This window comes from Canis lupus, chromosome 4 (assembly GCF_003254725.2).
Source record: "Canis lupus dingo isolate Sandy chromosome 4, ASM325472v2, whole genome shotgun sequence".
NCBI classification, from domain to species: Eukaryota; Metazoa; Chordata; class Mammalia; order Carnivora; family Canidae; genus Canis; species Canis lupus.
In genome coordinates, this window is record NC_064246.1 from 75,576,609 (window position 1) to 75,593,770 (window position 17,162).

Sequence of the window (17,162 nt, forward strand, 5' to 3'; positions counted from 1 at the left end):
TGCTTACTTAGCAAACAACTGTATTCTGTAGAAAATTAATATTTTGGGGCAGCCCGAGTGGCTCAGCGGTTTAGGGCCGCCTTCAGCCCAGGGCCTGATCCTAGAGACCCAGGATCGAGTCCCACGTCGATCCTGCTTGGAGCCTGCTTCTTCCTCTGGTGTGTCTCTGCCTCTCTCTCTCTGTGTGTCTGTCTATCGTGAATAAATAAATAAATAAAATCTTTAAAAAAATTTTTTTTTAATGCTCACTTCATAGCAAATGATCTCAGAAGGCAGATAGTGGACTTAGTTTTATTGTGGGTGTATACATACTGACTTTTGGTTTTCAATAATTTATTTCTTCCTTGGTTTTTAGTTTCTACCTTTATATGCAAGTATAAATCATGAATTCTCATTTCTTTTTTTTTTATAAGATCAGTTAGATTTTGATAAAGCTTTGAATTACTTGGAACATATCTTCACATATCATTAAACAATCAGCTATAATACTTATTTTCCTCTTAACATTCTCTAAAAGTACTTATTAAAAGTTTGAGATTCAGTTGACCCTTGAATAATGCAGGGGTTAGGAGCACCAACCCCCACACAGTTCAAAATTCATGAATAACTTTTGACTCCCCCCAAAAGTTAACTACTTAATAGCCCACTCTTACTGGAAGCCTTGCCAACAATTACACAATTAACACATTTGTATGTTAATATGTATTATATCCTGTATTCTTTTTTTCCTCCTAAAAGACGGGGAGGGGTAGGCAGAGGGAGAGAGAATTTTAAGTAGTTTCCTTGCCCACCACAGAGCCCAATCAACATGTGGCTCTATCTCACAACCCTGAGATATTTCCTGAACCAAAATCAGGATTTGGATGCTTAGCCAACTGAGCTACCCAGGTACCTCTGTATCCTGTATTATAGTAATACCTTTTTCTTAAATTCTTTTGATATTTCAAGGCTACATGGTTCATCTGTCTTTTTTTTTTTTTTTTTTTTTAAGATTTTATTTATTCATTCATGAGAGACACAGGGGTGGGGGTAGAGACACAGGCAGGGGGAGAAGCAGGCTCCATGCCGGGAGCCTGACGTGGGACTCAGTCCCGGGTCTCCAGGATCAGACCCTGGGTTGAAGGCGGCGCTAAACTGCTGAGCCACCCGGGCTGCCCTCATCTGTCTTTTCAAGTTGTCATAGGCATCCAAAAAATTCTCTGGTAACACTTATTGAAAAAAATCCACATGTAAGTGGACCCATACAGGTCAAACCCATGTTATTCAAGCAAGGGTCAACTCTATTTATGAAAGTTGCATATTTTATGGCTCAATTTGTATTTATGGGGATCCCTGGGTGGCACAGCGGTTTGGCGCCTGCCTTTGGCCCAGGGCGCGATCCCGTGTGTGTGACTATCATAAATAAATTTTTTTTTTTTTAAATTGTATTTTTTTTTTAAGATTTTATTTATTCATGAGAGACAACAGAGACAGGCAGAGACACAGGCAGAGGGAGAAGCAGGCTCCATGCAGGGAGCCTGATGTAGGACTTGATCCCAGGTCTCCAGGATCACACCCTGGGCTGAAGGCGGCACTAAACCGCTAAGCCATCCGGGCTGCCCTGTATTTTGTATTTTAAGCACAGCATTAATTTTGATAATTATTATCCTTAATTTCCCTTGTGAGCAGTATTATTTTCAAAAGTATTTTGTTTCCTAGACATATTAGTCTTTCCTATGTATTGGCCCCTTATGCTAGGCACAAGAGTTCAAAATAAATGACCCTGATCTTATTCGTAAGGATTTCACAGTCTGACATCTTAAAATAATACTTGGTTTGTCTATAAAGGGAGAAATATTCATTATACAGTCATAGAGTTGTCTGAGTAACTGAAGCTGATTCCTTAAAATACTAAAAGTTTCTTAAGTGAAAACCCTTTTTTAAAAAAAGTCTTGAACATTTCCCTGCATCCTTCTACTGAGTAAACTGAACTATCTTAATTTTTTTCGTTGTGATTTGCATTTATCATTATACATTCACTTTCATTTTTTGTTTTCAATCTCATGCTGCTAGCTGTCTGCTTTTTTGTTGTTTTGTTTTTTTAAGATCTTATTTATTTATTCATGAGCGAGAGAGAGGCAGAGACATAGGCAGAGAGAGAAGCAGGCCCCCTGCGGGGAACCTGATTCAGGGCTTGATCCCAGGACTCCAGGATCACAGCCTGAGCCAAAGGCAAACGATCAACCACTGAGCCACCCACGTGCCCCTAGCTGTCATGTTTTGTAGTTGTTAATGTGTACTGTCTCTTTAAATTTATGTCACTTATAATTTATTCCTAATTTGTTTGGAACTGCAGTCTCTACATGTCTAAACCTTTTAGAGTCATTCCTATTTAACAGATTTGTGTGATGGCCTTGGGGCAAATAGGTGGATATGGTTTTTACCTCAGATTATATCCATAAGCTTCATAGGTACACAACTAAAAATGGATTCTTACTAAGGTATTTTCAGCTTCATTATCTTTTTAAGGGTTTTATTACAGTTCCAATCTATTCAGTTTCTTTGAGTGTTATATTGATGGTCATATTTAAAATTTCAGTAAAAGCTACGACGTGGGTGAACCTAAACATTATGCTAGGTGTAGGAAACCAAATGCAAAAGCCACTTTTTATATGGTTTTATTTGTATGAAATGTCCCGAATAGGCAAATCTGTAGAAATAGAAAGTGGTTTAGTGGTTGCCAGGGGTTGGAGGAAAAGGAGGATGAATTATTATTGCTAGGGATATGGAATTTCTTTGGGGATGATGAGAATATTATGTAATTAGATAGTGATTATGGTTGAACAACTTTGTAAGTATACTAAAAACCACTGTATTGTACACTAAAAGATGGATCTTATGTGATGGTAATTATGTGAATTATAACTCAAGTTTTAAAATCTAAATGAGGGCTGCCCGGGTGGCTCAGGTGGCTCAGCAGTTTAGCACCTGCCTTCGGCCCAGGGCTGATCCTGGAGACCCGGGATTGTCTCATATCGGGCTCCCTGCATGGAGCCTGCTTCTCCCTCTGCCTCGCTGCCTCTCTGCGTGTCTCTCTCTCTCTCTCTCTCTCTCTCTCTCTCTCTCTCTCATGAATAAATAAATAAATAAAATATTATAAATCAATCTATTTATCTATCTATCTATCTAAATGAAAGTAGGACGCCTGGGTGGCTCAGCAGTGAGCATCTGCCTTCGGCCCAGGGCCTGCCTAATCCTGGAGTCCCAGGATCGAGTCCCACATCGGGCTCCCTGCATGGAGCCTCCTTCTCCTGCCTGTGTCTCTGCCTCTCTCTCTCTCTCTCTCTCTCTCTCTCTCTGATGAATAAATAAATTAAATCTTTAAATATATATATATATATATATATATATATATATATATTGCCTCATGAGTTTTGTTTTCATTACTTGTTTTATTTTTTCATTTTGATTGTTTTGTATGTGATTTATTTTCTGGTTTAATGGCAGAGCACCTGGGTGGCCCGGTCAGTTAAGCATCTGTCTTTAATTTGGGTCATGATCCCAGGGTCCTGATTGAGCCCCACATCAGATTCCTTGCCCAGTGGGAAACCTACTTCTCCCTCTCCCTTGGCCACTCCTGCTTGTGTGCGCTCGCACATGTGTTCTCTCTCTTTGTCAAATAAATAATCTTTAAGAAATAAAATAAAAATTTTAATGACAACTTTTAAATAATTTGTCATTCTGGTATTTGAAAATGAGTGGTTTTTTTTTTTTTTTTTTTTTTTTTTTTTTTAGTCTATAAGCTGTTAAACACATTTTTTTATATTTTTGTTTGTAGGCTATGGAGTTACTAGTAGAGAAAGCAATCAGTAGTGCTTCTAGTCCTCAGAGCCCTGGAGATGCACTGAGAAGAGTTTTTGAGTGCATTTCTTCAGGGATTATTCTTAAAGGTAAGTTTTGCTTCATTTGTAATGTTTGTGTGTTTAATAGTTGAATAAGAACTCTTTCTTTTCAAATGGATATTGCTGGGATCCCTGGGTGGCGCAGCGGTTTGGCTTGGCGCCTGCCTTTGGCCCAGGGTGTGATCCTGGAGACCCTGGATCCAGTCCCACATCGGGCTCCCGGTGCATGGAGCCTGCTTCTCCCTCTGCCTGTGTCTCTGCCTCTCTCTCTCTCTGTGTGACTATCATAAATTAAAAAAATAAAAATAAAAAAAAAAAGAATCAAATGGATATTGCTAATGTGTTTTTCTCCCTATGTTGATTGCTTATAGGTAGTCCTGGACTTCTGGATCCTTGTGAGAAGGATCCATTTGATACCTTGGCAACAATGACTGACCAACAGCGTGAAGACATCACATCCAGTGCACAGGTAGCAGTGTGTTCCTAATCCCAAAGCTTTGTTGTTGGGTCATTGCCCTTAAGGTTTTGGTGTTTTATAATTGTCCTTTAGAAGAAGTCGCTGTGTAATATTTATTTCTGTTCTTTAGTAAGTTAGCCCTTGGAGGTGATATAATTTAAAGTTAAATTAAATCACTAATATAAAGTTAAATTGTAGGGATCCCTGGGTGGCGCAGCGGTTTGGCGCCTGCCTTTGGCCCAGGGCGTGATCCTGGAGACCCGGGATCGAATCCCATGTCGGGCTCCCTTCATGGAGCCTGCTTCTCCCTCTGCCTGTGTCTCTGCCTCTCTCTCTCTCTGTGTGACTATCATGAATAAATGAATAAAATCTTTAAAAAAAAAAAAAAAGTTAAATTGTATTACTCTAACTGTAATGCTTTATGTTTAAGTGTATTATATAAAAATACAGTTGAATTTTCAGTGTCTTCTTAAATCTGGGTATATCATGATCAGTATAGGAACTGTTTACATAGACTCTGGTCGTAAATGAAATGCTGTGTGGTTTATGGTAATTATTGTTAATTTAGCCTCTCTTGCCACTGTAAAGGCTGTCTAGTGTAGTTAATTAAAAGTGTGGGCTTGGAGTGGCTTAGTGGCTCAGTGAGTTAAGTGTCCAACTAATGGTTTTGGCTCAGATCATGATCTCATGGGTTGTGGGATCCAGCCCCATGTTGGGCTCTTGCACTCATCGTGGAGTGTGTTTGATTTCTCTCCCTCTGCATCCTGTGTGTCCCCCCGCCCCCTCCACCCCATGCCTACTTACATGTAAGTTTTCTCTCTCAATTAAATAAATCTTTGTGTGTGAGGGAGTGTGAGCTCTAGAGTGAAGACTCCCTGGGTTTAAATACTAACTGTGCCATCTGATACATAAAACAGGGATAAAAGTAGTATATCCTGTCAGGCAGGATTATTGGGAGAATTAAATGAGTTAATGTATATAAGTGTATTAACAATATCTGATATATGGGAAGGATCTTACTAATAAATGTTAGCTATTATCACTATCAGTTAATAATTTTATTGGGAAAAGATTTATAGAAAAGAAAAAATACGTGAATCTAATGAAGGAAGGAAAAAAAGTCTAAAATTACTATAGCTTTCCTTTTTTATTCCAAAAATGTACTAAGGGGAGAAAAGGCAGCTAGTTATGAACAGTAGTAATTTCATTCTAAGACATTAATTTTTGGATTTAAGTTCTTGATTTGTTACCTCATCTGGCAGCAATAATTTGGAATTTGGGAGATGTCAAGATTAAAGTAAAAAAAAAATATTTTTTTTAAGATTTTATTTATTCATAGAGAGAGGGGCAGAGACACAGGCAGAGGGAGAAGCAGACTCCATACAGGAAGCCTGACGTGGGACTCTATCCAGGGTCTCCAGGATCACACCCTGGGCTGAAGGCTGCGCTAAACCACTTACCCACCCGGGCTGCCCAGTTTTTTGTTTTTTAATGTGACTGTGAAGAAAGTGGTCTGGGTTTAGGAGGTAGTAACAAATGTCTTTGTTAAAAGTGATTTTTGAGCGTCTGCCTTTGGCTCAGGGTGAGATCCCGGAGTCCTGTGATGGGTCCCACATCGGTCTCCCTGCAAGGAGCCTACTTCTCCCTCTGCCTGTGCCTCTGCCTCTGTCTGTGTCTCTCATGAATAAATAGATAAAATCTTTTAATAAAAAAAAAAAAGTGATTAAAAGTGAAGGAATCAGGTTCCCCTCGGGGAGCCTGCTTCTCCAGAACTCTGCCTATGTCTCTGCCTCTCTCTGTGTCTTCCATGAATAAAGTCTTCCTAAATAAATAAGAAATACAAGTGAAGAAGTTAAAAAAAGAAAGTGAAGGAGTTAACTGCATTATTCCATTTATGTAATATTCACGAAATAACATAATTACGGAGATGGAGAACAGCAGTAGTTCCTAGGAGTTAGGGATGGGAGTAAGGATAGTTGATAGTGGCTATAAAGGGAATCCTGTGGTGATGGTACAGTTTAATATCTTAATTGTGATGTGGCTGTGCAAGGCTACACATATGGTAAGATTGCATTAGAGCTAAACACACAGGAGTGCATATGTAACTGGTAAAATCTGAGTAAGCTCTAGGAATTGTACCCGTTTTGGTTTCAGTTTATTTCTTGGTGACCTGTAGCACCCATGTTAATAATTTTCTTCCTTCTTTTGTTTCTAAGTCTATCCCCCTCCCCCATGCTTATCTTTATTTTTGAATGTTTCTGTAGTCTTACTCTTCAGTGATCTTTTCAAGTTGCTTCTGCGAGATACAGCCTTGGTCATTTATTCAGATCCCTTGCCAGAGGTATTAACCCTCACCCCTCAAAAGAAATTGTAAAGTGAACCTTAAATCTTCCTCAATGTTATTTTAAAATTCCAAGATGTCTTTGGGAATAATTCCAGTATCCTCAAATTTTGTTTGCTGCTAATAATTGCCAACTATGTGGCAGAATTCTCTCGTTAATGTCAGAAATACATACAAGCCACATGCATAACAAGAGGCTATAGGATGCTCACTCTAATCTCAGATGCTTAATTTTACTTACTGGAGTATTCCTGTATTTAGAAGCTCCTAGTATTTGAATAGGCTGATGATTAGCAGTAGTATCCCTGCAGTAGAAACCTACTAATATTCATTATTGTATGCCAGATATCTTTGGGTATTTTCTGTGAATACAGAAGAAAACATTCTGTTTATCTTTTATAGTCTCTCAATAAAGAATTAGTATTCTATTATGATAAATATTCCTAGTTCTTCAGAAAGTTAACAGCCTTATAGCTTAAATGAGGTAGAAAAGCACCCAGTACTGGCAAAAATCCAGAATTACAGACTAAATAGTATATTATATCAGTCCTTAACATAGATGATTTGGGGACTTTCAGGATTTCAAAAGGCAATATATGAGGCAAAGTCCTAAGGAATTGGAATCATATAATCAGGGAAAGTTCTAGAATAGTAAATTCTCACACAGATAATTATAACCAACAACTGAATCTCCACTGAAGAAAATAAATAGGTATTAAAAATAGTCTTGGGGCACCCAGGTGGCTCAGTCAGTTAAGCATCTCACTCTTGATTTCTGCTCAGGTCATGGATTCATGGTATGAGATTGAGCCCTGCATTTGCGCTCTGTACTGAGCATGGAGCTGTTTAAGATTCGCTCTCTCCCTCGCCCTCTGTCCCTCCTGCTTCCCCACCTTACCTCCCCATGCCCCACATGTGCTCTTGCTCTTGCTTGCTCGCTTTCAAAAAACAATAATTGAGGTGCCTGGGTGGCTCAGTCTATTAAGCCTCTCTGCCTTAGGCTCAGGTCATGATCTCAGGGTCCTGGGATCAAGCCCTATATCTGGCTCCCTGCTCAGTGAGGAGCCTGCTTCTCCCTCTCTTCCCCACCTGTGCTCGCTCTCTCTCTCTCTCAAATAAATAGATAAAATTTTTAAAAATTGTCTCAATAGCACCCACTTTGGATAACAGTTTGATTCTTAGCTAAATACCCAAAAGAACTGAAAATGTGTCCATAAAAAAACTTGTACAGGAATGTTTGTAGCAGCATTATGCATAACTGCTAAAAAGTGGAGACATCTCAAGTGCCCATCAGTTGGTGAATGAATGAATGAATAAACAAATAGGGAATAATCTGCACAGTGGAATATTATTTGGCCATCGAAAGGAATGAAGTACTGATACATGCTACAACATGGATCAACCTTAAAAATCTTACATTAAGTAAAAGAAGCCAGCACAGAAAGCCATATATTATATGAAATGTCCACAGTGTGCAAATCTCATAGAAATAGAAAAGTAGATTAGTGTTGTCACTAAGGCTGGAGGGGTTGAGGAATAACTAACATTGGGTCATGGGGTTTTGGGGTCGGGGGGATATGAAAATGTTCTGAAATTAGAGATAGTTATGGTTGAACAACTTTGTAAGTATACTAAAAAACACTGAATTGTACACTTTAAGAGGTGACTCCTAGGATATGTTAATTATATTATCTCAAAAAATAATCTAAACATTTACATTGAAAATTATAACCATATTGTGAAATTTGCCATATAATTAAATGACTATATTTTGAATTAATTTAAGGGGTATATATTCCCAGAAATTTGAAGATAGATTATGTCTTGAAATTTTCTAATATTGATGCCTAATACATTCCTGCGCATACATGACCGTGTAGTAAAAATTACATTTTTTAGAGATTTATTTTTTAACTTACATCTTTTTTTTCATTAATTTTTTTGAGAGAGAGAGAATGCAAGTGCATATGAGCAGGTTAGGGAGGGGCAGAAGGAGTGGGAGAGAATGTTCAGGCTCCACTCCCAGCACCAAGCCCAACTTTTGATTCAGTCTCATGACCCTGAGATCATGACCTGAGCCAAAACCTAGGTAGGGTCAGACACTTAACTGACTGAGCCACCCAGGAACCCCTTAACTTCTGTTTAAAAAGCAAAACAGCATACATACAGAAAAGCCCGAAAGTATAAATATTAGAACATACAGAATATTTCAGTTGTGAAACTTAATATTATTCGAGGTGTTTATTTCACTAAACATGCTTTTTTATATTGTTATATGGAAATATAAACCTAGTTAATAATATTTTGGTTTTTAAAATTAACTCTGAATTCTGGTCCTTTTTGTTGCAGTTTGCATTGAGACTCCTTGCATTCCGCCAGATACACAAAGTTCTAGGCATGGATCCATTACCCCAAATGAGCCAACGTTTTAACATCCACAACAACAGGAAACGAAGAAGGGATAGCGATGGAGTTGATGGATTTGAAGCTGAGGGGAAAAAAGACAAAAAAGATTATGATAACTTTTAAAAAGTTCCTGTAAATCTGCAGTGTTAAAAACAACAGGTGCCCATTTGTTGGTTGTTTTTCATTCATAATAATGTCTACTTTGAAAAATTTATCAAGAATTTAAAGAATTTCATGGAAGAACCAAGTTTTTCTGTGACATTAATATCTTAATGTACAGTGTTAGGTATTATATGAATGGAAAGACACCCAAAAAAATTGTGCTCCAACTAGGGGAAAAACAATGCTTCACATGTTTTCCCCATTATTTTGGTTTTATTTACTGGTTGCCCTAGCTCCTCCTATTTTTGTGTCTTTTATTAACTAGTCTTATTAAATCTTTACTGTATTTAATGCAGTATTTGTGCTTCAGTTGCTATGTGTATTTTGATATTTTTATTTAGGAGTTTTGTTTGCTCTTTGACACTAGTTGTTACTTTGTGTTATAGATGATATCCTTTACTCCCCTTCTTAATATTTTACAGCAGTACGTTTTTTTGTAACGTGAAACTGCAGAATTTTTTCCTTTTGTTTTGTTACTCTGTATGTGATGGATTACAACACAAAAAGTTATCCTGCCATTTAAGTGCTCAGAACTGAATGTTTCTGCAGATCTTGTGGCATTTGTCTCTAGTGTGATATATAAAGGTGTAATTAAGACAGATTTCTGTTAATCTAATCAAGTTTGCTGTTAGTTGTGCATTAGCAGTATAAAAGCTAATATATACTATATGGTCTTGCAACAGTTTTAAAGCCTCTGCATAATTGATAATAAAAATGCATGACATTTTTGTTTTTAATAGACTTTTAAAATTATAATTTTAGGTTTGACACGTAGATCTTTGTACAGTTGACTTTTTGACATAGCAAGGCCAAAAATAACTTTCTGAATATTTTTTTCTTCTGCATAAGTGGAAAGGGCATTTTTCATATATAAGTGGGCTAACCAATATTTTCAAAAGAACTTTATCATTGTGCAACTAACAACAGTAACTAGCCCTTAATTATGATGACAGTTCCTTATTGGTGTGTGTGAGATTACTGTAGCAAACTATTACAGTATAACACAGTTGAATGATTCCTCCCCCCTTCCCTCACACCCCATCACCCAGATAATTTACAGTTCTCTTAACAGTGAGGTTGATAAAGTATTACTGATAAAAAAAAAATTAAGGTTATCTAAGGGAAAAAAAAACAGAAAATTATTTGGTGTGGCCATCTTACATGCTTATGTGTCCTACGAAAAGCTAAATATTCTAGCAGTGGTGTAATGAAAAGTTACATCTTACTGTTGATGTATGTATGCTCTGGTACACAGATGTCATTTTGTTGTCACAGCACTACAGTGAAATACACAAATAAAAACTTAAATTCACATAATGACTTAAATGTATTATATGTTAGAATTAATTCATAAACTACTTTTGCTTTGAAATGACTTATGCTTTGGTAAAACCATATTCAAATTTATTGGGTACTTATATCTTGTCATTCCTGACAAATAGTTATTGCCTGAGCACATAATTTTCCAGAAGAATTTATAATTTAGTAGTATGTTGGCTCAGTGTCTTTCTGAAGTTAGAATCTCTCCCTATACCCTTACAACTAGACCAGGTAACTGTACCACTGGAGAACTAGAACAGGAGACGGGCTTTTCTCCCAATCTTGTCCTATACTAGCTATGTAACACGGCCAAGCCTTCTTCACTCGCACCCACACCCCCTGGTTTTTGTTTAATATTTCTAGGTCTCATTTTACTCTCTTGAAAAATTAGTTTTGCCCAGTAAAATTTTCTGATTTTGTTTCTCACTGTTGTCTTAGAGAAGGCAAGAACTAACGTGCACCAATGGCATACCATGCTAGGTTATTTCATGTTTTCCCATTTAAGCAATAAGTGATAGTTACTATATTTCTTATTTTTCAGAAGAGAAAATTGAAGCCCAGAGTGGCTAACTAACAAGATCACAAATCAACTTATGTGACAGGATTGAAATTGAGTCAAGTTTCAAAATTCATTTTCATCACTTTCCAGGCTGCTCCCTTCATCTTACAGTTATGTTCTAAACATGTTTTCAGCCTGGTTTAAAATTTTTACATTTGTTTTGGGTGTCTTCATATAGATACACAGTTGATGCTATTTATATTTTTTATGAAAATAATTGTTTCCATACTAGTTTTTTGCATGATTTAATTATTTTCATAGTTGTGGCTAGACCCACATTAACCATTTTATGTGAAATAACTTGTATTCATTAGTATCTTCTGCTTTGACTTTATTTTTTTTTTTTTTAAAGATTTATTTGAGAAAGAATGAGCTCATGAGAGGGTGAAGGGCTGAGAGAATTACTAGCGGACTCTGCACTGAGTGTGGGGGGCTTGGTCCTGCAATCCGGAGATCACAACCTGAGCCAAAACCAGTAGATGCTTAACCAACTGCGCCACCAGGGAGCCCTTATTTGATTTTTTTTTTTTTTTTTTTTTTAAGAAAACTATAAACTCTAGTTAAGAGAAGTATTCAGCATCGTCCTACCAATATATTCTTGAACCAGTTATTTTGGCAACTAATTATCAGTTATTATCTGCATCTCAGGCTGGCTTTCCCTGTTCTTAAGGTATAGTAATTTAATGATAATGCCCAAATAAAGCAAATTGATTCCTCTCATCCACTCCCAATTATATAATACACTTCAAATTAGTATTTTCTTTTTCTTCACCACTATTTTCTTCAGTTAAAATTAAAAATGCAGAATTGCATGAACAGTACGGCAAAGGAATTCTGGTTTTTTAAAGTCAAGAGAATTTCAAATTTTTTCCTGCTTTAAAAAAAAAGCTCAATTTGTCTTGTGTGGTTATGTTGTCAATATATGTTATGAATTGTAGTTATAAACAGTTGTGTTAATGGCTCCACTACTTTTTATACTGAATCTGACAGAGCTATTTAATTTTTAAGATTTTTCAAATAACGGCAGCCTGGGTGGCTCAGCGGTTCAGCGCCGCCTTCAGCCCAGGGTGTGGTCCTGGAGGCCCCGGATTGAGTCCCATGTCGGGCGCCTTGAATGGAGCCTGCTTCTCCCTCTGCCTGTGTCTCTGCCTCTCTCTCTCTCTGTGTCTCTCATTAATAAATAAATAAAAATCTTTAAAAAAAAGATTTTTCAAATAAAGGGCAAGTTTTAAAGTATCATAGATAATGTTCATAGCATTGGTCTCAAATTAGTTCCATGAAAGTTGTCTGGGCAACATTATAAAAGTTAAGATTTTTAAAACCTAATTCCAAAGATTGAGAAGGGCCAGAATAAGCCTAAGAATATCTGAATAGGTGGTTTGTACACGTTTAAAATTTTAAAGGTGTAAAGAAGTATATGGTAGGGATGTCTGGGTGGCTCAGTGGATCTGCCTTCAGCTCAGGGGGTGATCCCAGGGTCCTGGGGTTGAGTCCCCACATTGGGCTCCCAGGAGGGAGCCTTCTACCTATGTCTACCTTTCTCTGTATCTCTCATGAATAAATAAATAAAATCTTTAAAAAAAAAAAGTATATGGCATAAAATGTATTCTGCCTCTTACACTGCCCCTTCCCAGGAGTCAGTGTTAATCCATTGTATGTCCTTCCACATAGCATGAAAGTGCACACCGTGTTGCTCTTTTGCAAAAGGCTGTGTACTGTGTATATTTTGTACCTGCCTTTCTTTCATTTAATATCATGGAGTTCGGGAGATTGTTCCATATCAGTGCACATAGGAAAATTTTTTTTGGGGGGGGGTGGCTGGGTTTTTTTAGATTTTATTTATTAAGAGTGTGCAGGTAGGGGATCCCTGGGTGGCGCAGCGGTTTGGCGCCTGCCTTTGGCCCAGGGCGCGATCCTGGAGACCCGGGATCGAATCCCACATCGGGCTCCCGGTGCATGGAGCCTGTTTCTCTTTCTGCCTGTGTCTCTGCCTCTCTCTCTCTCTGTGTGACTATCATAAGTAAATAAAAATTAAAAAAAAAAAAAAATAAGAGTGTGCAGGTAGAAGGGAGGGAGAGAGAGAATCTCTAGTAGACTCCACCAAACGCAGAGCCCAACATGGGACTCGAAACCATGACCCTGAGATTTCAACCTGAGCCAAAACCAAGAGTTGGACACCAACTGACTGAGCCACCCAGGTGCCTTGGGAAGTTGCAATCTTAACAAGTACTATAGGTCATTCCAATTAGATTTTTTTTTCTTTAAATATAGGTGGTTCTGATGTGAGTGGTACGTTGAATAAACATGCTTTATAGCAGTGACCATCACGTCCTCTAGAATCCAAAAACTATTATTTTTACATATATTTCTTTTTTAAAGTAAGCTCTGTGCCCAGCATGCAGCTTTGAACTCATGACCCTGAGATCAAGAGTCTCATTCTCTACTGGCTGAGCCAGCCAGGCACCCTGCATAACTGTATTATCAGTCACACAATATACATACCAGTAAGTTATATGGGGTATTTAGCAAATCATAATATCCTCATTCCCTAATTAATTTTATTTTTTAAAGATTTTGAGAGACAGCAGGAACAGGGAGGAGGAGAAGCAGGCTCCCCACTGAGCAGGCACCCTGATGCTGGATGTTTAGTCGCCTGAGCCACCCAGGCACCCTCCCTCCCTAAGCAATTTTACTTAACTGTAGTCTTGTTAATTTTAGTCTTCCTTTATCTTTAGTGTAATAATACATGTAAAATAAAATGTGGAAGTAGAAAACAGTCACCAACTTAAAACTTGAATAATATTTTTGAGAAATACTGAAGCTGGTATATTAAATACAAACTACTATATTCACCTCTTAATATAGTCCCAAGTAATACCTGGTACTAGAGAAATAGGGTCTTCAGTTTGGAAAGGACTATTTAATTAGTTGAGTAACAATGTGAATGCTTCCTTAAAAAGCAATCTGTTGTATCAAAGTATGAAAAGTCAGGCAGCCCGGGTGGCTCAGAGGTTTAGCACCATCTTCAGCCCAGGCCGTGATCCTGGAGACCTGGGATCGAGTCCCACCCACGTCAGGCTCCCTGCATGGAGCCTGCTTCTCCCTCTGCCTGTGTCTCTGCCTCTCTCTTTCTCATGAATAAATAAAATCTTTAAAAATATATATATGAAAAGTTGATCTCCGTTATCTTAATCACTGTTACGAGTTCAGAAATAGAGAAAAGAGCACATACCTAGGGCTTGGATCAATGTTATATTAAAGAAATAGAGGATAATACAGTACGACAGGTTCCTGATGAGAAAAATTCTGGGGTGTTGTCATTTACATCCAGCTTTGCTATGAACTGATTAAAATGAGTGCACTGCATTTCAGTGCAATTTAGTGTGCTTTATAATGTATTAAAAAGTTTTTTAAAAAAGTTAAAAAGTTAATGCATAGGGTAGGGGTTTGGAGGGGAGTTCAAACCTACATTACCAATTACAACTAATTTTAGTGAGCTGGAATTGAAACGTAACCCAGAGGGAGTTCCCTCTCTCCTTTATCTGATACCCAAAATGAGAGATACATATCCTTTGCATTGGTAACACCATCTCTAGAGCTATGGTGTTCAGTTCTAGGCTTTTTTTTTTTTTTTTTTTTTTTTTTAGTAAGCTTTATGCCCATTGTAGGGCTTGAACTCAATCCTGAGATCAAGAGTCACATGCTGTATCCACCAAGCCAGCTAGGTGCCCCTTTGGGCATTTTTCAGGTGATCCTTGGAGTGACCAAAGTAGTGAATTTGAAACTAAGCTGTGTAATTGCAACCATAGAGCAGGAGGGACTAGAGATGATGTGGGAGAGAGAAAGGATTATAAGTATCTTAAAATATTAATAGCTATAGAAAAAAAGCAATCGAAATAGCTTTTTGAAAATGTTAATTGCAACAGTAAACTAAAAGCCCTTTGTAAAGAAGTTGTTGGCCATGTTCAAAATTAGAACACCTGTTTAAGATTTTGGTTAAAGGTCCTGGCATTCCATATGAAAATATATAAGATAATCAGATCTTTCCCAAGTTTAAGGTGTCATCATACCTCAGAGGTACTTGGAGTTGCAGTTCCAGAGCACCACAGTACAGTGTCACAAGAAAGTGGTTTCCCCACGTATACAAAAGTTGCGTTCATCTATTAAGTGTGCAATACCATTATGTCTTTTAAAAATGATGTACATACCTCTTTAAAAAAAGATTTTTAAAATAAATTTTAAAATGTAAAAATTTTTAAAGCTAAAAAATGCTAACCAACATCTGAGCTTTCAGAGAGCCACAATCACTGATGACAGATTGCCATAACTAATAATAAAAAATTTTGAGAATTAGGGACATCTGGGTGGCTCAGCTGCTGAGCATCTGCCTTCGGCCCAGGGTGTGATCCTGGAGTCCCAGGATCGAGTCCCACATCGGGCTCACTGCATGGAGCCTGCTTCTCCCTCTGCTTGTGTCTTTGCCTCTCTCTGTGTCTCTCATGAATAAATAAAAAATAAATGAAATCTTAAATATTTTGAGAATTACCAAAATGTGATACAGAGACACTAAGTGAGCAAGTGCTGTCAGAAAAATGGTACTGATAGATTTGCTTGATGCAGAGTTGCCACAAACCAATTTATAAATGCAGTATCTGTAGGGCAATAAAGCAAAGTACAATAAAAATTAGAGTTATGCCTTTATGTTGTTAGCCCATGGACCTAGTAGTAAAGATGCTTTGAATAGAATTCACATAGCCAATTGCCTCAAAGTTGATAATTACTTCATGGCAGCCAAAATGCAGGCATAAATAAGATTTTGGCAAAAGGGATGCTGGTTTTGCTATATAACGCGTTAACGTTTCCCTTGTTTTCCATGGCACTGAAATTTTGGTTGCTTTTAGGTGGTTTGGGGTTTTTTTTTCTCCTACCTCTTCAAATACTCCTGTACTGCTGCTTCTAAGTAGCATCCGTGGTTCTGTCATCAGCATGTTCTGTATATATACATGCTGTTGATGATCTCATCCATCTTCCAAGTTTTAGATACTCCCTTTGTCAAAATTATTTCCAAATCCTGCCTTTATCCAAACTCCAGTCTTGCTTTTTTTCTTTTTGCCTCCAGTCTCTGCACTATTCACCTGACAGCCCCCTGATTATATCTCCTAACGCATCTATTTATGTCACTGCTACTCAAAACGCCTTCAAACAACTCCACATAACTGCTGAACATACATTATTTCATCCTCACAACATTGCTATGTGTCCAGCATTACACGTGAATAAACTAGGGTTTGAGGTTAAGTAATTTGTTCTTTCTGTAATAAAAGATCATTTGAATGATAAAATCTCTTGAATTGGGTCAGATCATCAAAAAAGCTACATACTTGTAGAGTTCTGTTGACTTCAAAGCCAAGCATTCAACCTTTATGCCATGTACATCCCATAGATGTGTCCTGCAGCTAAGACTCTGTTGAATTTTAATGCTTAAGACATGGTGTACAAATAGATTTTAAGTATCTCAATTTTGCTGTATTCCAAAGGCCTACCCAGCAGCCCCTCATCCCCTCTTCAGTCTAAGGAACTTCCAAAGCTACATCTTTTTCAAAGGTCAGTGGTTAAAGAAAAGTAGAAAAAGAGGGAATTTGGGGCACCTGAATGGCTCAGTCAGTTAAGCATCTGCCTTGGGCTCAGGTCATGATCCTAGGGCGCTGGGATTGAGTCCCATGTTGGGCTCTCTGCTCAGCAGGGAGTCTGCTTCTCCCTTCACAATTTGCCGTATTTCTGCCTCCGAGAGGTAAACTCCCTGCTTAGCCACAGATGCGAGTACAGCCATAGAAGTGTGTAGCAGGTAATGGTAACTAAACCCCACATTTCTGGCTCAAGGACTGAAAAGAGTCCCGGGTAATGAACATACTGGGCAGATTGGGGAGTCGGAGGAGCTAGTGTAGTAACCCCATAAAGTTATTTAGGAATAACTTTATAATAATTTTTTCTGGGTCTCAACCTCAACTTACCTTATGAGGGAGGCCAACATTAAGA

The 17,162-nt window shown here is 37.9% G+C and overlaps 1 protein-coding gene across 4 annotated transcripts in view; it reads left to right on the plus strand.

The window, feature by feature from the left end:
• The window catches only part of ZFR (zinc finger RNA binding protein), an 87,881-nt gene extending 77,317 nt beyond the window's left edge, over positions 1-10,564 (plus strand). For 3 of the 4 annotated variants that reach the window (XM_025436214.3, XM_025436215.3, XM_049109405.1), the window contains 3 exons: positions 3,818-3,929; positions 4,253-4,350; positions 9,029-10,564. In XM_025436214.3, coding sequence (XP_025291999.1) covers positions 3,818-3,929; positions 4,253-4,350; positions 9,029-9,208 — 390 coding nt within the window. In that variant the 3' untranslated portion in view covers positions 9,209-10,564. Of the gene's footprint in view, positions 1-3,817; positions 3,930-4,252; positions 4,351-9,028 lie in introns of those variants that run through there. The other variant, XR_007410419.1, reaches the window with a different exon arrangement.
• Positions 10,565-17,162: the final 6,598 nt, after the last annotated feature.